At 43.4% G+C, this 18,448-nt stretch overlaps 1 protein-coding gene across 5 annotated transcripts in view; it reads right to left on the bottom strand.

Moving 5' to 3' along the window:
• Window positions 1–18,448, bottom strand: part of veph1 (ventricular zone expressed PH domain-containing 1) — a 261,339-nt gene that overhangs the window by 42,431 nt on the left and 200,460 nt on the right. For all 5 annotated transcript variants that reach the window (XM_068042199.1, XM_068042200.1, XM_068042201.1 and 2 more), the window contains 2 exons: window positions 15,174–15,313; window positions 1,620–1,751 (listed from right to left, as the gene is read on the bottom strand). In XM_068042199.1, the coding sequence (XP_067898300.1) occupies window positions 1,620–1,751; window positions 15,174–15,313 (272 nt within the window). The remainder of the gene's footprint in view (window positions 1–1,619; window positions 1,752–15,173; window positions 15,314–18,448) is intronic.

Below are 18,448 nucleotides of genomic sequence, written 5' to 3'. Positions count from 1 at the left end.
TTGGATATTTTCTTTTTTCATTTAGAACTCTTAAAGGTTATTATTAATACACCTGTGCAATCTGAGCATATGCAGTTTTACCAGTATGTCGGATTCCCAGCTTTAGAGTGGACTGCCTGAAGGTTTGTTTATGCTCGCTTTCGGTTGCAAACCTAACAATTGCAACAACTGCCACGTCTAAACTGATGGATAGGCCAATCACGTGATATTTGTCCTCTTGTGTCTTCAGAAGGTGACCCGCATACAGTAGCTACTCATCCTGACCAAAGAGGCAGTTCACTGGTCACAAACAGGAGCAACATCAGTCAGATGGGGGCCCGATGAGGACCTGTGGGACGTCTAGGGTGGTGGGGGGTGGCGGAGGGGGGGGTGGTTACAAACTGACAGGGTGGTGGCTGTCGGCTGGCAACAGCCCACAGTTTCGATATGGATTGAGAAAGAGATCTTCTCCAGCTCCAGGCTCTACATTCAATAGATTTTAAAACCTTACCTTTGTGTTTCTTCTGCAGCCTCTAGTGGCCTCTTACACTGTTGTAGACTTGTCAGAGCATCCACAGTGCCAACACTGGTGGGCTTTTGCTCAGTTTGGCAGGTGGGTTCCATAACAGCCAGAGGTCCCCACATTGCAGATTTAAATTGGACCAACGCTGCTTTTAGGGAGCAACCAGGAGCCAATGTAACGACAGCCATGCTGCCAATGCATATCACTTCCATCTCCTCACGTCCAGGATCTGGCATATAATACACTCTTTTTACTCCCAAAAAGCTGGCAAAATGCAGATCAATTTCTTCCCCCCGAAAAGAGTTTATTGTAAGCATTGCTTTACTGTTGCCTATTTCGAAAGGTTTCAAAACAAACTGGAGATTGAATCATTGAATGAGTTTTATTTCACTAAAGTTTTCATATTTTATAAATTTGACAACCACTCCTTCTGTTTAAAGAATGACTCAATTTTTACCTTACAATTAAACAATACCTGTGATTGATAACACTTGAGGATTTTGATTTACTTTTCAAAGTGATTTAGACCTAGCTGGAAGAATAATATGAATGATGTGTTTTTAGCTGACTGGCCTCTGTCCAGGTCAATCATGTGGTGTTAAATTCAATTAAAACATTCTTTTCTGAGAAATTTTTGGGATTTTAGGTAACCATATAAAAACTTGGAAACAGGGTAATTGATGAAAATTTGAATACTTTATGAGGTAGTTTTTGTTATAGAAATTCATGTTTCTTAAAGAATATTGCTGGGAATTTCCTACTGGGGATTGTCCAATCAGCTGCTATAGTAGGTGAAAAATTGGCAGAAATCCTGCAAAAGCTATGGCAACCAAGTGATAGAACCCCCAAAGAAATTCCTGGTTTATAAATATGCAATCATGTAAATAACATTATATGTTTTAAAATTGGAATTTAAAGGCTGATGATAGAGAAAGGGGATGGCCGAGTGTCTTCGACCAAGAGTCCAATGTTGTAACATTAGAGCTGCTGAATAACATATCACAAAGCACACAGAATTAACAAAATTTCACACAATATAATCACATTTAAATATAAAAATATATAACTATTACATATTCTTTTAAATCATTGTATATTGTAAAACACCAATATTCACCTTCTTATAATGAATTGTCTGAATCATTGCTGTTTCAAAGCTGTGTGTTCCTTTCAGCTGTGTCTTCTCCCATAATGCTTTAAGAATCTGTACTGAAACATCCTGGCTGGACAAGGGACTTGCAGAACAGCTCTGAGAAAGACAAGTAACCATAGATATTGATGGATGGTGTGAGAGATTCATTCCAATCAAAATCTAAAAGCAGTCTTATATAGATGTGCATGGTTCTTATCAAAATGAATATAATCAGTGTTAAGCATGAAAGACAAAGATAATGAAAGTTCTTTCATAAATATTGTGCATGGCTTGAAACAGCTATGACTAATGTTGGTAGAAGCAAATTCTAAACAAAAACATATCAATGTCCATTGCTATTAGTTTGGGCAGCATTCTGAAATTTATATTGCTTATGGACATGGGCAGGAAACTCAAATGTTCAAATTAATTATGTGGAAATATAAAACTACTGTTTAAATTACTTTTCAGAGTAAATTTAATATTTAAAAAAGCTGAGGGTTCAAGAAACAAAAGTGAATTGGGCAAAATATGGAAAAAGCAGAAAGGAACATAATGTAAGCTTAAGGAGAAAAGTGCTTAAGACATTAATGATAATTCTACTGTGTATATATGCAATGGAATGAAGTGGGGAAAAAAGCATTTCTTTTCAAAAATCTGCCACTTTTCCACCCTAGTTTAGCACTTGATTGACTTAGAACTATTTGATTTTTATGAATTGCTACCAAAACAAAATGAAGATTAGATGTTTATAATGTTTTGATGGGAAAAATGTCTGTGTAATATTTCAACATATGATTGTGATTTTCATTTTTATTGATTAACTCGCAGATCTGTTGCATTACTCGTAAAAAGTCAGATAACACACTTCAATAATAACAGGAGCATTCTTCTATGTAGTCGCAAATATATATAATTTAGCAGTTAATGTTCATCTATGTTTAAGATGGCCTGTTGCTTCAAGATACAAAGGGCTGAAATTTATAAGCTCGCCATCGAGGCGAAAAAAATGACATCAGGAAGTTGCCTCGATCCTAAGCGTAGCGGCTGAGTAGTATGCCCGGGTCGCACCACCCCTGCAATGACCTGGAGTGGGCGGGCTGTACATCACTGTGAATGGCATCAGCTGACAAGTCAGAGGTGTTGGCACCATATTTAAATGGCAGCCAGCCCTGCAGTCATTCAAAATCTCTTAAAACATTGCTGCAGGAGCTGACCAGCTAGCACAGAATTTGTTCAGCCGCATCTGGAAACCAATACCCCTGGAAGGCACAGGAGATGGCAGAGGGGCGAGGAAGGGTGGCCTTACAGTTCAGCGATGCCTCCCTGCTCACTCTCCTTCAAGCGGCACGGGCAAGGTGGGAGGTTCTTTTCCCCAACGATGGTAAGAAGAGGCCCTCCTGCCTGACCAAGCGAGCCTGGATGGAGATAGCAGAAGAGGTAAGTTGCCATGGGGGCCATCTGCTGGGACTGGGTCCAGTGCCGCAAGAGGATGAACGATTTCCTGTGCTCGGCAAAGGTAAGTGACAATTTGTTGCATGGCTCTGCTTGACCTGGGTGTCCCCACACAGAGTGGCACATGGATGTCACTGCCATGCCAAAGACAGGGAGGTCGGGCAGGGAGGAATTATACTACATGAATGGTTGCATGTATGAAAGAACTTACCCTTGTTTGCTACTCAGAGCATGACACCTACAAGACAGGCTCAGTCAGTACTGCAGACTGAGCCTTCCCCACCTTTGGGCCCAGCACCGCACTTGTGACATGCGTCGTGTTGTTGTTTGGCAATGCTTAATATTTGCCTCCTTACTCCTCCAGGTTAAGAGGGCCCACAATGCCCTGGAGCTAGCTGGCAGCCAGGGAGGATGTGGTGTTGTGGACATGGATCTTGGGGTCCTGGGTGAACATACAGCCATTTGACAAACACTATGATTAATTAGAACATTTTATTGTTGGAGACAATGCTATCATAATCGTGACAGGTGCACCATAAAAAGTAAAACTGTGCTCCACATTATATCTTGCAGGGTGATGCTCTGATTCAGCACTGCAAGCCCTGGAGACTTCCCGCACCTCTGAGGAAGAGACAACCTCAGAGAACGCAATGTCCCATGACACTCCCGCATCTTCCACCAGTGCAGATACACGCACTTTGGTGGGAATCCCTTTGGCTTTAGAGTCTGGGTCACAAGCTGGGGAGAGCACCACACACACTATCAAACAGCTAGCTGAGGCTGAGTCCAGCTCCAACAATCACAACGTCTGAGGAGAGCCCTGCACTGGCGCAGGAGGCCCCCAGGCAGCCAGGACCCTCGAGGCCTCAGGCGCCCAGAGGACAACTGCTGAAGTCATCCAAAGCCAAAGGGCATCCTGATCAGCAGCCTGCCTCCAGTCAAGCTGCTAGCACACAGGTTGCTCAGCAAAGGAGCACCCACAAATGTTTCAAAAAGCCACCATGACACAAATGGGTTTTCACAGGTGACACGGCTATGTATTAATTGTTCTCACTAAATGTTCTTCACTAACATGTGCATCGTGTTCACTGTGTGAATGACGTGTGCCAGCATGTTCCATCATATCTCCTCCCATTACATCATTGGCCTGACAGAACTGCCAATGTATGGAATAACATCATTGCCATGCCAGCATTGCTCATGTGCCTCCCCACAGATGCAGTCACATGGACAATGGCTCAGTCAGCTGCTGCCAGTAATGGTGAAGACAAAGATGTTACAGCTGCACTACACTTGAACGAGGGTGGTGTGTGGTGTGTAGAGCATATGGTGCACCTCAGTGATTGGAGAAAAGCTGAGCAATAAGGCGTTGTCATGCATCCCTTGTTTGCTGCTCGCTCTGCATGCACTGCCTGGATGCTCTCCATCCTCCCATGCACCTTTCCTGCTGCGAGCCCTCTGCGCCATCATCATCCGAGCAGGAGTCCTGCTCACGTCTCTCCTCATCCTGCAAGGCTTCCCCCCTATTTAATGCAAAGCTTTGCAGAGCACAGCATACAACAACTATACGAGAAACCCTTTCCAGTGCGTACTGCAGGACCCCACCCAATCTATCCAGGCAGTGGAAGTGCATCTTCAGCATGCTCGTGTCGTGCTGTGACAGGCGTTATTTCTCTCCTCTGCATCACTGGTGGGGTTTCTCACCAGCGTCAGGAGTCATGTTTGCAAGGGGTAGGCCTTGTCTCCAAGGATTCACCCCTTGATCTGAGCCAGTGCAATGAACAGCAGCGGCACCTGGGATTAGCACAGAGTGAAGGCGTCATGGCAGTTGCCTGGAAAGCGGGCACACACTTGCATGAAGCGCTTCCGGGGATCACATTCTAGCTGTATGTTGAGCGCGTGGCCCTTATGGCTTACATATGCAGCTGGTCGCCTGGTGGGAGCCTTGGTGTCCACATGATTGCAGTCTATGACCCCTTGCACCTGTGGGAATCCTGCAATGGAGCCAAATCCGATGGCCCTCTGGGCCTGACTCTCAGGGTCGGTCCTGAAGCGGACATAGTCAATGGCCCTCCGCTACAGGAATCGGTGACCTCCCTGATGCAGTGCTGTACTGCTGACTGTGTCACCACATAGGTCACTGGTAGGACTCTGAAACGATGCAGAGGCATAGAAGTTAAGAGCTGCTGTCGCTTTGAGGGCCACAGGCATAGGATGTCCACCGAAGCCCATCAGCTGCAGGTTATCATAAAGCAGTGCACAGAGATGTGTCAGTGCCTCTCTCAACATTCACAGTCGCCTCTGACACTGGGGCTCAGACATCTGCAAGTATGTCATGCGGGGCTGTAGATGTGCGGTGTTCTGTACGGCAGAATGCGCCTTTGGGGATGCTGCTGCTCACGACCAGGGGCTTCCACGTGGGCTTCACCTACCTCTTGGTTCTGCCTCTGGTGGATATGGCTCCTCATGGAACATGGATCAATGAAGACAGGGTGTACCATCCCCATCTCAATATTGCAGTTAAACTCAATTCGTTCAGTACTTCAAAGGCACCGAACAGGGCAAAGAATGATGTGTATTGGTACTTCAGCTGCATTCATGCATCACCTATATGGTGTGGCATGGTATTGCCCTTCTTAGCTTTCACTAAGAGTGGGGCAGCATGACCACAGTCATATTGTTGCAATTGGCTGGACTGACCCACCAGCAACATTACCTTAAACCGCCTACCATTTGTGACCCCCACCCCACACAAAGTGGTCCTGGACTGCCATTGTTCCTTCACTCCCCCAAACATTCACAGGCGCAGAGTGGCCTCCTTTATGGAGGGCGGGTCGCAGTGCCTCCATACACGAATGCAGAGTTAAGACCCCTTTAATACCCTCCCCCACCCACCTCCCTTCGCGGATGCAGAGTTAAGACCTGTTTCGCAACACTCCCCCGCTCACCTTCACAGCCTCCGAGCACTGCCTATATTCTGTCAGCTTTTATCAGTCAGCTCAATACTCAAAACTGATCACTCAATCGCAGTGGGATGCATTATTCGGCATGGCAAGTACCTCTTTGCATATTTACATTGCGGTCCCATCACCGAGCAGCATTGCGGCCACCACGAGGCCTCGCCGCCACTGGAAATATCGGGCCGGGCCTTCCAGGCATCGGGGTACGTGGCAGCTCTCTCCCAGAGGCATTTTCCGGCACCCATCCCCCACCCCCCGCCACAAAACTTGATGTCGGGGGTCTGTAAAATCCAGCCCAAAGTGTAGTTGCTGTAAGTAACAACATCCCAACGTTAACTGTTGTTGGTGAGGGAAGTATGCAGATTAACTTCTAAATTCCTGGCTCTGGGTCAGAAGAGACCAGCATGAAATAATGGTCTTTCTTTCTGTATTTCAAGAATATTTTTTCTCCATCAAGTGCAATGGATTCTAAACTTATACATATATGTGTTCTAACAGATTTCTCTTAGCATTGCACATTGCTCATGGTTAACTTGAATAATACATTGAAGAGGTATGTTAAATGGTATGTTATGACCAAGGGTGGGGGGGGGGGGAGTAATGCACTGTTAATTCAGTCCCATTACTCCACAGGTCACAGCATATTAGTAAAGTTTCTCACCTACCGAAAAATAGCCAAATTAAACACTTTATTTATTCCCGAGAATAAAGCATACCAAACCAGGTTTCTTTAAACAACAACAAAAATTAACTATTTATTAATAAACTAAATCTTAAATCAACAATGGGATAAATCTATATATATATATATTTAAAAAATGTAACTTCTTATTCTTCCTAACCCTCATGCACATACACATACATTCAAAAACCAATAGTTAACAAATTTTAAAAGGATGTTCTTAGAATAACAAAAAAAAATTGGTTGTCACAGTCTGATAGGCTATTTCCAGATCGGTGAGGTGTCCCAGAGTCAAATAGTCGGATGCCACTAAAAGTCTCTCCAGGCGAGATTAATGAACAGTCTGTGATGGGTAGGCATTCAAAGCAATTCGTCTACAACAGGCATCACACAAATCTTGTAGCAAAAGGGTGTAGCAACAGGTCTACTTGGATTTTTGAAGTAGCAGTCTAACAGTAGAAGCTTTCTTGAGATTTCAGTATCTCCCAAAAAGACAAAAGGCAACAGAATCACTCTTGAGCCAGGGATTCTTCCGAGTCTGGAGGCAATAGTAATCTGCCACACCTGAAACACAAGGTTTCCTCTCTCCAAAGCAGTCTTCCTCCACAGAGTGTAGCAATCCCTCTTTTCCTGGGTCTTTCCCTCTCTTCAGGCAGCTCAAAACCACACCTTAAATGTAGAATTTCTTTCTAAGAGATGCAAGGCTTTTTTTGCAGAGTGGTAACACTTTTCTGGGTCTTTGTCTTTCCAGGCAGAGCAAAGCAAAGATTTCAAAGCATGCTCCTTGTAGAGTTCACTGATTTCTCTCAATAATAGTTTTAAAATAATCATGGAAAAGGACAAAGATAAAACAGAAGTAAAAGTTCGAAATTGGGGGAAGGCAGATTTTACGAAACTGAGAGGTGATCAGCCGAAAGTAGACTGGACACAGCTACTTGAAGGAAAATTAGTGGCAAAGCAGTGGGAGGCATTCAAAAGTGAGATACTATAAGCACAGTGTAGGCATGTCCCCACAAAGATATAGGGCGGCACGGCCAAAGCTACAGCCCCCTGGTTATCTAGCAGCTTACAGGGTAAGTTAAAGCAGAAAAAGAAAGCTTATGACGATTACAAAAAACTTAATACTTTAGAAAGCCTAGAGGAGTCTAGAAAGTGGTTAAGTAAAAAAGGAAATTAGAAAAGCAAAGAGAGGGCATGAAAAATTATTGGCAGTTAAAATCAAGGAAAACCCAAAGATGTTTTATAAGTACATTAAGAGCAAGAGGATAACTAAGGAAAGGGTAGGGCCTATCAGAGATGTACAAGGGAACTTATGCGTGGATGCAAATGCGGGCAGGGTTCTTAATGAGTTTTTTGTCTCTGTCTTCACAAAGGAGCGGGATGATACAGACATTGTAGTAAAAGAGGGGTGTGAAATATTAGATAGGATTAGCATAATGAGAGAGGAAGTACAAGAGAGTCTGACATCCTTGAAAGTGGATAAATCGCCAGGGCCGGACGAATTGAATCCCAGGTTGTTAAAGGAAGCCAAGGAGGAAATAATGGATGCACTGAGGATCATCTTCAAATCCTCATTGGATACGGGCCAGGTGCCAAAGGATTGGAGGCCTGCAAACATTATGCCATTGTTTAAAAAGGGTGCGAGGGATAGGCTAAATAATTACAGGCCGGTCAGTCTGACCTCAGTGGTGGGTAAACTATTAGAATCAATTCTGAGGGACAGGATAAACTGCCACATAGAAAGGCATGGATTAATCAGGGATAGTCAGCATGGATTTGTTAAGGGAAGGTCGCATCTTACTAGCATGATTGAGTTTTTTGAGGAAGTAACAAGAAAGATTGATGAGGGTAGTGCAGTGAATGTGGTCTACATGGATTTTAGGAAGGCATCTGACAAGGTCTCACATGGCAGATTGGTCCGAAAAATGAAAGCCCATGGGATACAGGGGAATGTGGCAGGATGGATCCGAATTGGCTCAGTGACAGGAAACAAAGGGTAGTAGTCGATGGATCTGTCTACACCTCCATCCTCCATCAGGACAGTTTGAGGGCTCTCCGCTTCTTCCTTGAACAGAGGCCCAACTGGTCCTCTACCACCACCACCCTCTTCCGCTTGACTCCTCCACTCACCTCCTTCTACCCGCATGGGTCCTTTTGTGGGATATGTCGAACATTCCTTGTTCCAGTCCTACTCAGGCCCCCTTCCCAACGCTTTTTCCGGTACATTGATGACTGTATTGACACCGTTTCCTACTCCCACCCCGAACTGGAAAACTTCATCAACTTTGCTTCTAATTTCCACCCTTCTCTCACCTTTACATGGTCCATCCCTGACACTTTCTTTCCCTTCCTCGACTTCTCTGTCTCCATCTCCAGGGATAGGCTGTCTACTAATATTCATTATAAGCCCACCGACTCCCACAGTTACCTTGACTACATTTCTTCACACCCTGCCTCTTGCGAGGACTCCATTCCATTCTCCCAATTTCTCCGTCTCCGACGTATCTGCTTTGATGATGCAACCTTCCACAACAGCGCCTCTGATATGTCTTCCTTTTTCCTCAACCGAGGATTCCTCCCCACTGTGGTTGACAGGGCCCTCAACCATGTCTGGCCCATTTCCCACACTTCTACCCTTAACCCTTCTCCTCCCTCCCAGAACCGCGACAGGGTTCCCCTTGTCCTTACTTTCCACCCCACCAGCCTCCACATCCATAGGATCATCCTCCGCCATTTCAGCAACGTCCAGCGTAATGCCATTACCAAACGCATCTTCTCTTCCCCTCCCCTCCTCTGTCAGCATTTTGAAGGGATCATTCCCTCCGCGACATCCTGGTCCACTCCATTGCCCCCACCACCGTGTCCCCTTCCTACTGCACCGTCCCATGCAATCGCAGGTGGTGTAATACCTGTCCATTTACCTCCTCTCACCTCATTATCCAAGGCCCCAAACACTCCTTTCAGGTGAAGCAGCGATTTACTTGTACTTCTTTCAATTTAGTATACTGTATTCGCTGCGCACAATGCGGTCTCCCCTACATTGGGGAGGCCAAACGCAGATTGGGTGACTGCTCTGCGGAACACCTCCGCTCAGTCCAAAAGCATAACCCTGAACTTCCAGTTGTTTGCCATTTCAACACACCCCCCTGCTCTCATGCTGACATCTCTGTCCTGGGATTGCTGCAGTATTCCAGTGAACATCAATGCAAGCTCGAGGAACAGCATCTCATTTACCGATTAGGCACGCTACAGCCTGCCGGACTGAACATTGAGTTCAATAATTTCAGAGCATGACAGGCCCTCCTTTTTATGTTTATTTTTAGTTATTTTTTCTTTTTTATTTGTTTATTTTATTTTAGTTTGTTTCTACTGTGCCTACCCACTGTTTTTTTTTCATGTTTGTGCTTGGGGCCAGGCTGTTCATTTTTCTGTCAATTAACACCCTCTCTGCACTAATGCTTTGTCTTTCACCACACCATTAACATACCATTTGCCTTTGCTCCATGACCTGGTCATTTATTCTCTGTGACGTTGTCCTATGTCTTTTCTCATCTCTTGCCTCATCTCCGCTTTATTTGTTTAAACCTGTTACATTTCTAATATTTGTCAGTTCTGATGAAGGGTCACTGACCTGAAACATTAACTCTCCTTCACTCGCCACAGATACTGCCAGACCTGCTGAGTACTTCCAGCATTTCTTGTTTTTATTTCAGATTTCCAGCATCTGCAGTATTTTACTTTTATTATAGCAGTCGCCAGATGGTTTTGTGAATGGAAAGCGGTTTCTAGTGGCATTCCACAGGGCTCAGTGCTGGGACCCTTGCTGTTTGCGGTATATATTAATGATTTGAAATTAAATTTGGGAGGCATGATTGGGAAATTTGCAGATGACACAAAAATTGGTCACGTAGTTGATCGTAAAGAGGATAGCTGTAGACTCCAGAATTATATCAATGGTTTGGTTGAGTGGATGGAAAAGTGGCAAATGGAATTCAATCTGGAGAAGTGTGAGGTAATGCATTTGGGGAGGGGAAACAAATCGAGTGAATGAACCATAAACGGGAGGATATTAAGAAGGGTAGTATAAGTGAGAGACCTTGCAGTGCATGTCCACAGGTCCCTGGAGGTTGCAGGACATGTAGATAGAGTGATGAAGAAGGCATATGGAATGCTTTCCTTTATTGGCTGAGGTATAGAATACAAAAGCAGGGATGTAATGCTGGGACTATATAAAATGCTGGTTAGGCCACAGCTGGAGTATTGCGTATTGCCAGTTCTGGTCACCACATTACAGGAAGGACATAATTGCTCTGGAGAGAGTACAGTGGAGATTTACAAGAATGTTGCCTGGGCTTGAAAGTAGCAGCAATGAGGAAAGATTGGATTGGCTAGGGTTGTTTTCCTTGGAACAGAGGAGGCTGAGGGTGACATAATTGAGGTATACAAAATTATGAGGGTCCTAGATAGAGTAGACAGTAAGGACCTGTTTCCCCTGGCGGAGAGGTATAGGGGGCACAGATTTAAGGTGATTGGTAGAAGGATCAGAGGGAATATGAGAAAAACCTTTTCAACCAGAGGGTGGTGGGTGTCTGGAATTCACTACCAGGAATGGTGTTGGAGGCAGAAACCTCAACTCATTTAAAAGGTACCTCGACATGCCCCTGAAGTGCTGTAACCTGCAAGGCTACGGACCAGCTGCTGGAAGGTGGGATTAGATTGGGCAGTTGGATTTTTCGGACGGCGCAGACACGACAGACTGAATGGCCTCCTTCTGTGCCACAATTTTTCTATGGTTCTAATCCCAAAATGAAACGAAACTTTTTTTCAACAGTGAAGTCACAAGACAGTTATAAATCTTCCCGGTTGCTTGGAAACAGGTATTGCTGTCTGTACACTTCAAACACCAAGTATCAGCATTCAGTGTTCACAGAAAATTCCTTTTCCTAGCTTTCAAAAATACCCAGAATTCCCAGCTTTCAACAAAAAAAACTCTTGTGACAGGTGTAATACATGAGTATTATTCTGCTGCTAAAATGTAGGATTATCCCTTTAAGGCCGTAACATATAATAGTAAGTTTCTAGAGCCTCAGGTCAAGTAGACTTTAATTGGTGAGAAAACTTCTCACTTTGGTCTTCAAGTTGCAATTCAGAGCTCAGGATGAAGAAATGTCAGGCTTTCTTTACTTTTTTAAAGTATGATTGCGAAGGTTATTTTTTTCAAGTCCTAAGTTACATACATTTGAGATTCCTTACTCAGGTATTTTCTGTTGGTGGGGGCATTTCTATACACAGTCAAATGATTGGTATTTTTTATCTCATCCTTAAATAATAAAAGGAATGCTTAAATGTATTATTTAACTGCAAGAAATTAGTCTGGAATCAATTTGACTATAATTAAATGTGACACAGAGATGTAACATGATGTGACAGGTAGAAAATATGCCCACAAATTCCATTTTTATTACATTACTCACAAATCTCCCATTGTATTGCTCATGATAAGTAAGAGAAATCAGTATTTTACAACAACAGGAACATTATACCATCTGAAATGCTATGTACTACTGTTCTGCTAAAGTTTAAGAATGTGCCCTCTAATGCCACAAAATAAGCATGTTAAGTAAATGCTAGTTGAGTTCAAATAGAAGTCAAATGAAAGACTGCAAACATGCTGGTTCTGGTATCTTGTGTTTCTGCAGGGTCCCTTGCAGGATAGTGTGTAACATAATATGTGGGTGCAGGTAAAAGGTCATCATGGGTCAGTTATTATAGGGAGCAACAGTGGAAGTAGAGAAAGAACGAGAGAGATTAATTGAATTCTGCTGCATACACAGAACAGACTACTTCAGTAAGAATACAAAACAAAACAAAGGAACTTGCATTGTTGTAACTAATCACATGACTGGCCAAAGCTAATTATGAATGAGTTAGGATGCTAAGATTAGATGGAATCTGAATCATATAACTATGGCAGTGTAATGGATAAAGTAGTGCCATGGATACAGAATCCAGGCCTGGTAGAGAAAGTCACAGAGGCAGTCTTACATTCAGCACGTTGGAGTCATACCTAGCACAAAGGAAGATTGTTGTGGTTGTTGGAGGTCAATCATCTGAGCTCCAGGACATCACTGCAGGAATTCCTCAGGGTAGTGTCCTAGGCCCAACCATCTTCAACTGCTTCATCAATGACCTTCCTTCAATCATAAGGTCAGAAGTTGGGATGTTTGCTGATGATTGTACAATGTTCAGCACCATTTGCGACTCCTCAGATACTGAAGCAGTCCGTGTAGAAATGCAGCAAGATCTGGACAATATCCAGGCTTGGCTGATAAGTGGCAAGTAACATTTGCGCCACACAAGTGCCAGCCAATGACCATCTCCAACAAGAGAGAATCTAACCATCTTCCCTTGACATTCAATGGCATTACCATCGCTGAATCCCCCACTATCAACATCCTGGGGGTTACCATTGACCAGACACGGAACTGGAGTAGGCATATAAGTACCGTGGCTACAGCAGCAGATCAGAGGCTAGGAATCCTGGGGTGAGTAACTCACCTCCTAACTCCACACAGCCTGTCCACCATCTACAAGGCATAAGTCAGGAGTGCCTGAATGGGTGCAGCACCAACAACACTCAAGAAGCTCAACACCATCCAGGACAAAGCAGTCCGCTTGTTTGGCACCCTATTCACAAACATTCACTCCCTCCACCACCGATGCACAGTGGCAGCAGTGCGTACCATCTACAAGATGCACTGCAGCAATGCACCAAGGCTCCTTAGACAGCACCTTCCAAACCCATGACCTCTACCACCTAGAAGGACAAGGGCAGCAAATGGTTGGGAACATGACCACCTGTAAGTTCCCCTTCAAGCCACACACCATCCTGACTTGGAACTATATCGCTGTTCCTTCACTGTCGCTGGGTCAAAATCCTGGAACTCCCTTCATAACAGCACTGTGGGTGTCCCGACCCCATATGGACTGCAGCAGTTCAAGAAGGCAGCCCACCATCACCTTCTCAAGAGCAATTAGGGATGGGCAACAAATGCTGGCCTAGCCAGCAACACCCACATCCCATGAATGAATAAAACAAAAAGGTCAGCAGGAGTTCACATGGAAACAGATCATTTGAGGAGCTACAGTTTCAAACAAAGATCACATGGTGATATGGATACTGCAGCTTAGAAATAGTTAATTATCATTCACAATAAAGATGAGCATAGATCATGGTTGTGAGAGAGTTCAGAGTACGAAAGGCAAGATATGGTTTAATCAGGTTTAGACAAAGGAGGAGATCTAACATTCACGAAAGGCTCGTATATGTAATGACAGTTAAAGTTAATGAAAGGATTAGTTTTTACTATACGTCAGGGTGCTGGGATGGGGTGGGGGGTGGTGGTGGTGTTGGTGTGGATGTTGGAATTGAGGCTTTGCAGTGGATGCAGGCTCCCTCCTGTGTGTTTGACAGTCAGGGAAAACACCGGGAGGAGGTGAGGTGGAAGGGGACAACTGGTTGACAATTCATTCAAGGTCAATTTCATACAATTTGGGAATTATGTCTAGCGTGAGGAATGTGGGATAAAAAGGAAGATGAGAAAATTACATAGGATTACATTGAATTTACAGCACAGAAACAGCAGAGTGTTTTTTAACCCCTGCATGAGACTCCTCCCACCCTACTTCATCTGACCCATCTGCATATTCTTCTATTCCTTTCTCCTTCGTGTACTTATCTCGCTTCCCCTTAAAGGTATTTACCATGCTGTTTGCCTCACCTAATCCATGTGGTAGCAAGTTCCACATTCTAATCACTCTCTGGGTAAAGAAGTTCTCCTGAATTTTTCATTCCATTCATTAGTGACTGTCATATTTATAGCCTCTAGTTTTCCACTCCCCCACTAGTGGAAACATCTTCTCTACACCTACCCTATCAAGCCCTTTCATAATTTTAAAGCCCTCAGTCTTTTCGAGAGAAAAGAGCCCAGCCTATTCAATCTTTCCTGATAGTTCCAACTGTTCAATTCTGGAATCAGCTTTGTAAATATTTTGTGCACTCTCTCCAGGGCCTCTATATCTTTTTTGTAATATGTGTGATCCGCAAATTTGATATTGTACTTCCAATTCCAGAGTCCTAATCATATGTGTAAATGATGAATAGCAATGGTCCCAGCACTGATCTTTGTGCAATACTACTTCCCACCTTCCACCAGTCTGAGTAATTTAATTGTAACTCCCACTCTCTGTTCTTTGTTTTATAGCCAGCCTATTATTCCTTCCACCTTAGTCATGAGTTTACTATTTGGTACCTTAGCAAAGGCCTTTTGAAAATCCAAGCATATTACATCCAGTACATTACCCATTTCTACTCTTTCTGTTACTTCTTCAAAGAATTCAATAAGGTAAAGTCAAAATAACTTACGAAAAAAAGGCACTTACCTGTTGGAAAAGAAACATGACATAGATCCAAAGTTGAGGCTGGTCACTGTTGAGGGTGAAGCTGGATTTACTATACAGGCAGTAAAATCCTCTCTGTGGGCAGCTGAAGAGCAATTTAGCTACACATCTACTAATGGAATCTATGTGGAAACAACAGGAAGTTGAATATTTTGGTCAGCTGAAAACTGTTAAAACATCACAAAATAAGAAAAATTCAGAACAGAAAATTATGGTATTTAGCATGTGGCTATAAAGGCTTAATTTCCTTTAATTATATTAAGAAAATGCATTTTTTCCTTTTGAATGTTTGTAGTTTTTTATTTCTATTACAGGGACAGTTTAATTTTTATCCCTTCCATTTACTGGCTCTGTGACTTCACTGACTTTCCTTTTCATAGTAATTCCAGAGAGAAACTGGTGAAGTCTAAAATACTAATGATAATTTTCCTTCACTGCTCAGTATTACCTTTTTGATCTGAAAATTTAAAACACTATAAATTACCTTGGACAGTTTTCATCTTTAGACTTTGGGGTTAGTGTGTGGTGTGATCATTTTGTAGGTTTGTTTTCCTATGAGGCTATTTTCAATGTTTTTTCAAGATGCAGTTGAGGAAACTGACCAACATGCTCTTTACTCCTTCCACACTGCTTTAAAATCCAACATAATTCATTCAATCCCTTTTATTAGGGTTGTTAACTTTACCTGACATTTTCTGATTGCAGTTAGATTTAACCTTCATGTCCAATTGCATTTCATTCTCTTCTACTTTTGATTTCAAACATTTTCTATCCTCACAGGTCTGAGCATTTAGTGCTATGAGAGCCTTCAAATGTTTTCATACTGCTGAAAATTCAGTTCTACAGTCCCTGAGCCTCTTTGCTCATAGCTATTAGCTCATAGGGATCTGAAACATCATTAGTTCCTCTGAAACACAAAAAGGCCTCGTGAATCAGTTATTTGTTCCACTGTAAAATCTGTGGCAATGATTACAAAATAGCTGGTCATAATACTTTGATAGGCTTATTTTGAAGTCAACTGCTCAAGATCATATACATTAGAATTACTAAATTGGAATTGAGTCAGAAGGTTGTGGGTTCAAATTCCACTCCAGACTTCAGTACATAATCCAGGCTGACAATTCAGTGCAGTACTAAGGGAGTGCTGCACTGTCAGAGGTGTCAACTTTTGAATGAGACATTGAACCAAGGGCAGACTGCCCTCTCAGATGTATGTAAAAGATCCCGTGGCAATATTTTGAAGAAGAGCAGGGGACCTCCCTGTAGTGTCCTGGCCAATATTCATCCCTCAACCAACATCACTAAAAACAGGTTATCTGGTCATTATCGCATTACTGTGTGTGGAAGCTTGCTGTGCACACATTGGCTGTCATGTTACATACAACAGTGACGACATTTGAAAAGTACTTAGTTGGCTGCAAAGCCCTTTGAGACGATATAAATGCAAGTTCTTTCCTTTCTTACTTACTGCTATCTTGCTTATAAGTTTTTTAGAATTAGAATTAGAACATTACAGCACAGTACAGGCCCTTCGGCCCTCGATGTTGCGCCGACCTGTGAAACCATCTGACCTCCACTATTCCATTTTCATCCATATGTCTATCCAATGACCACTTAAATGCCCTTAAAGTTGGCGAGTCTACTACTGTTGCAGGCAGGGCGTTCCACGCCCCTACTACTCTCTGAGTAAAGAAACTACCTCTAACATCTGTCCTATATCTATCACCCCTCAACTTAAAGCTATGTCCCCTCGTGTTTGCCATCACCATCCCGAGGAAAAAGACTCTCACTATCCACCCTATCTAACCCTCTGATTATCTTATATGTCTCTATTAAGTCACCTCTCCTCCTCCTTCTCTCCAACGAAAACAACCTCAAGTCCCTCAGCCTTTCCTCGTAAGACCTTCCCTCCATACCAGGCAACATCCTAGTAAATCTCCTCTGCACCCTTTCCATAGCTTCCACATCCTTCCTATAATGCGGTGACCAGAACTGCACGCAGTACTCCAGGTGCGGTCTCACCAGAGTTTTGTACAGCTGCAGCATGACCTCGTGGCTCCGAAACTCGATCCCCCTACGAATAAAAGCTAACACACCATATGCCTTCTTAACAGCCCTATTAACCTGGTAGCAACCTTCAGGGATTTATGCACCTGGACACCAAGATCTCTCTGTTCATCTACACTACCAAGAATCTTCCCATTAGCCCAGTACTCTGCATTCCTGTTACTCCTTCCAAAGTGAATCACCTCACACTTTTCCGCATTAAACTCCATTTGCCATCTCTCAGCCCAGCTCTGCAGCCTATCTATGTCCCTCTGTACCCTACAACATCCTTCGGCACTATCCACAACTCCACCGACCTTCGTGTCATCTGCAAATTTACTAACCCACCCTTCTACACCCTCTTCCAGGTCATTTATAAAAATGACAAACAGCAGTGGCCCCAAAACAGATCCTTGCGGTACACCACTAGTAACTAAACTCCAGGATGAACATTTGCCATCAACCACCACCCTCTGTCTTCTTTCAGCTAGCCAATTTCTGATCCAAAACTCTAAATCACCTTCAACCCCATACTTCCATATTTTCTGCAATAGCCTACCATGGGGAACCTTATCAAACGCCTTACTGAAATCCATATACACCACATCCACTGCTTTACCCTCATCCACCTGTTTGGTCACCTTCTCGAAAAACTCAATAAGGTTTGTGAGGCAGACCTACCCGTCACAAAACCGTGCTGACTATCGCTAATGAACTTATTCTTTTCAAGATGATTATAAATCCTGTCTCTTATAACCTTTTCCAACATTTTACCCACAACTGAAGTAAGGCTCACAGGTCTATAATTACCAGGGCTGTCTCTACTCCCCTTCTTGAACAAGCGGACAACATTTGCTGTCCTCCAGTCTTCCGGCACTCTTCCTGTCGACAATCACGACATAAAGACCAAGGACAAAGGCTCTGCAATCTCCTCCCTAGCTTCCCAGAGAATCCTAGGATAAATCCCATCTGGCCCAGGGGACTTATCTATTTTCACACTTTCCAAAATTGATAACACCTCCTCCTTGTGAACCTCAATCCCATCTAGCCTAGTAGCCTGAATCTCAGTATTCTCCTCGACAACATTTTCTTTCTCTACTGTAAATACTGACGCAAAATATTCATTTAACACTTCCCCTATCTCCTCTGATTCCACACACAACTTCCCACTACTATCCTTGATTGGCCCTAATCTAACTCTAGTCATTCTT

Source organism: Heterodontus francisci, chromosome 11 (genome assembly GCF_036365525.1).
Source record: "Heterodontus francisci isolate sHetFra1 chromosome 11, sHetFra1.hap1, whole genome shotgun sequence".
Taxonomy (NCBI): domain Eukaryota; kingdom Metazoa; phylum Chordata; class Chondrichthyes; order Heterodontiformes; family Heterodontidae; genus Heterodontus; species Heterodontus francisci.
This window is presented reverse-complemented; position numbering and strand designations above follow the sequence as displayed.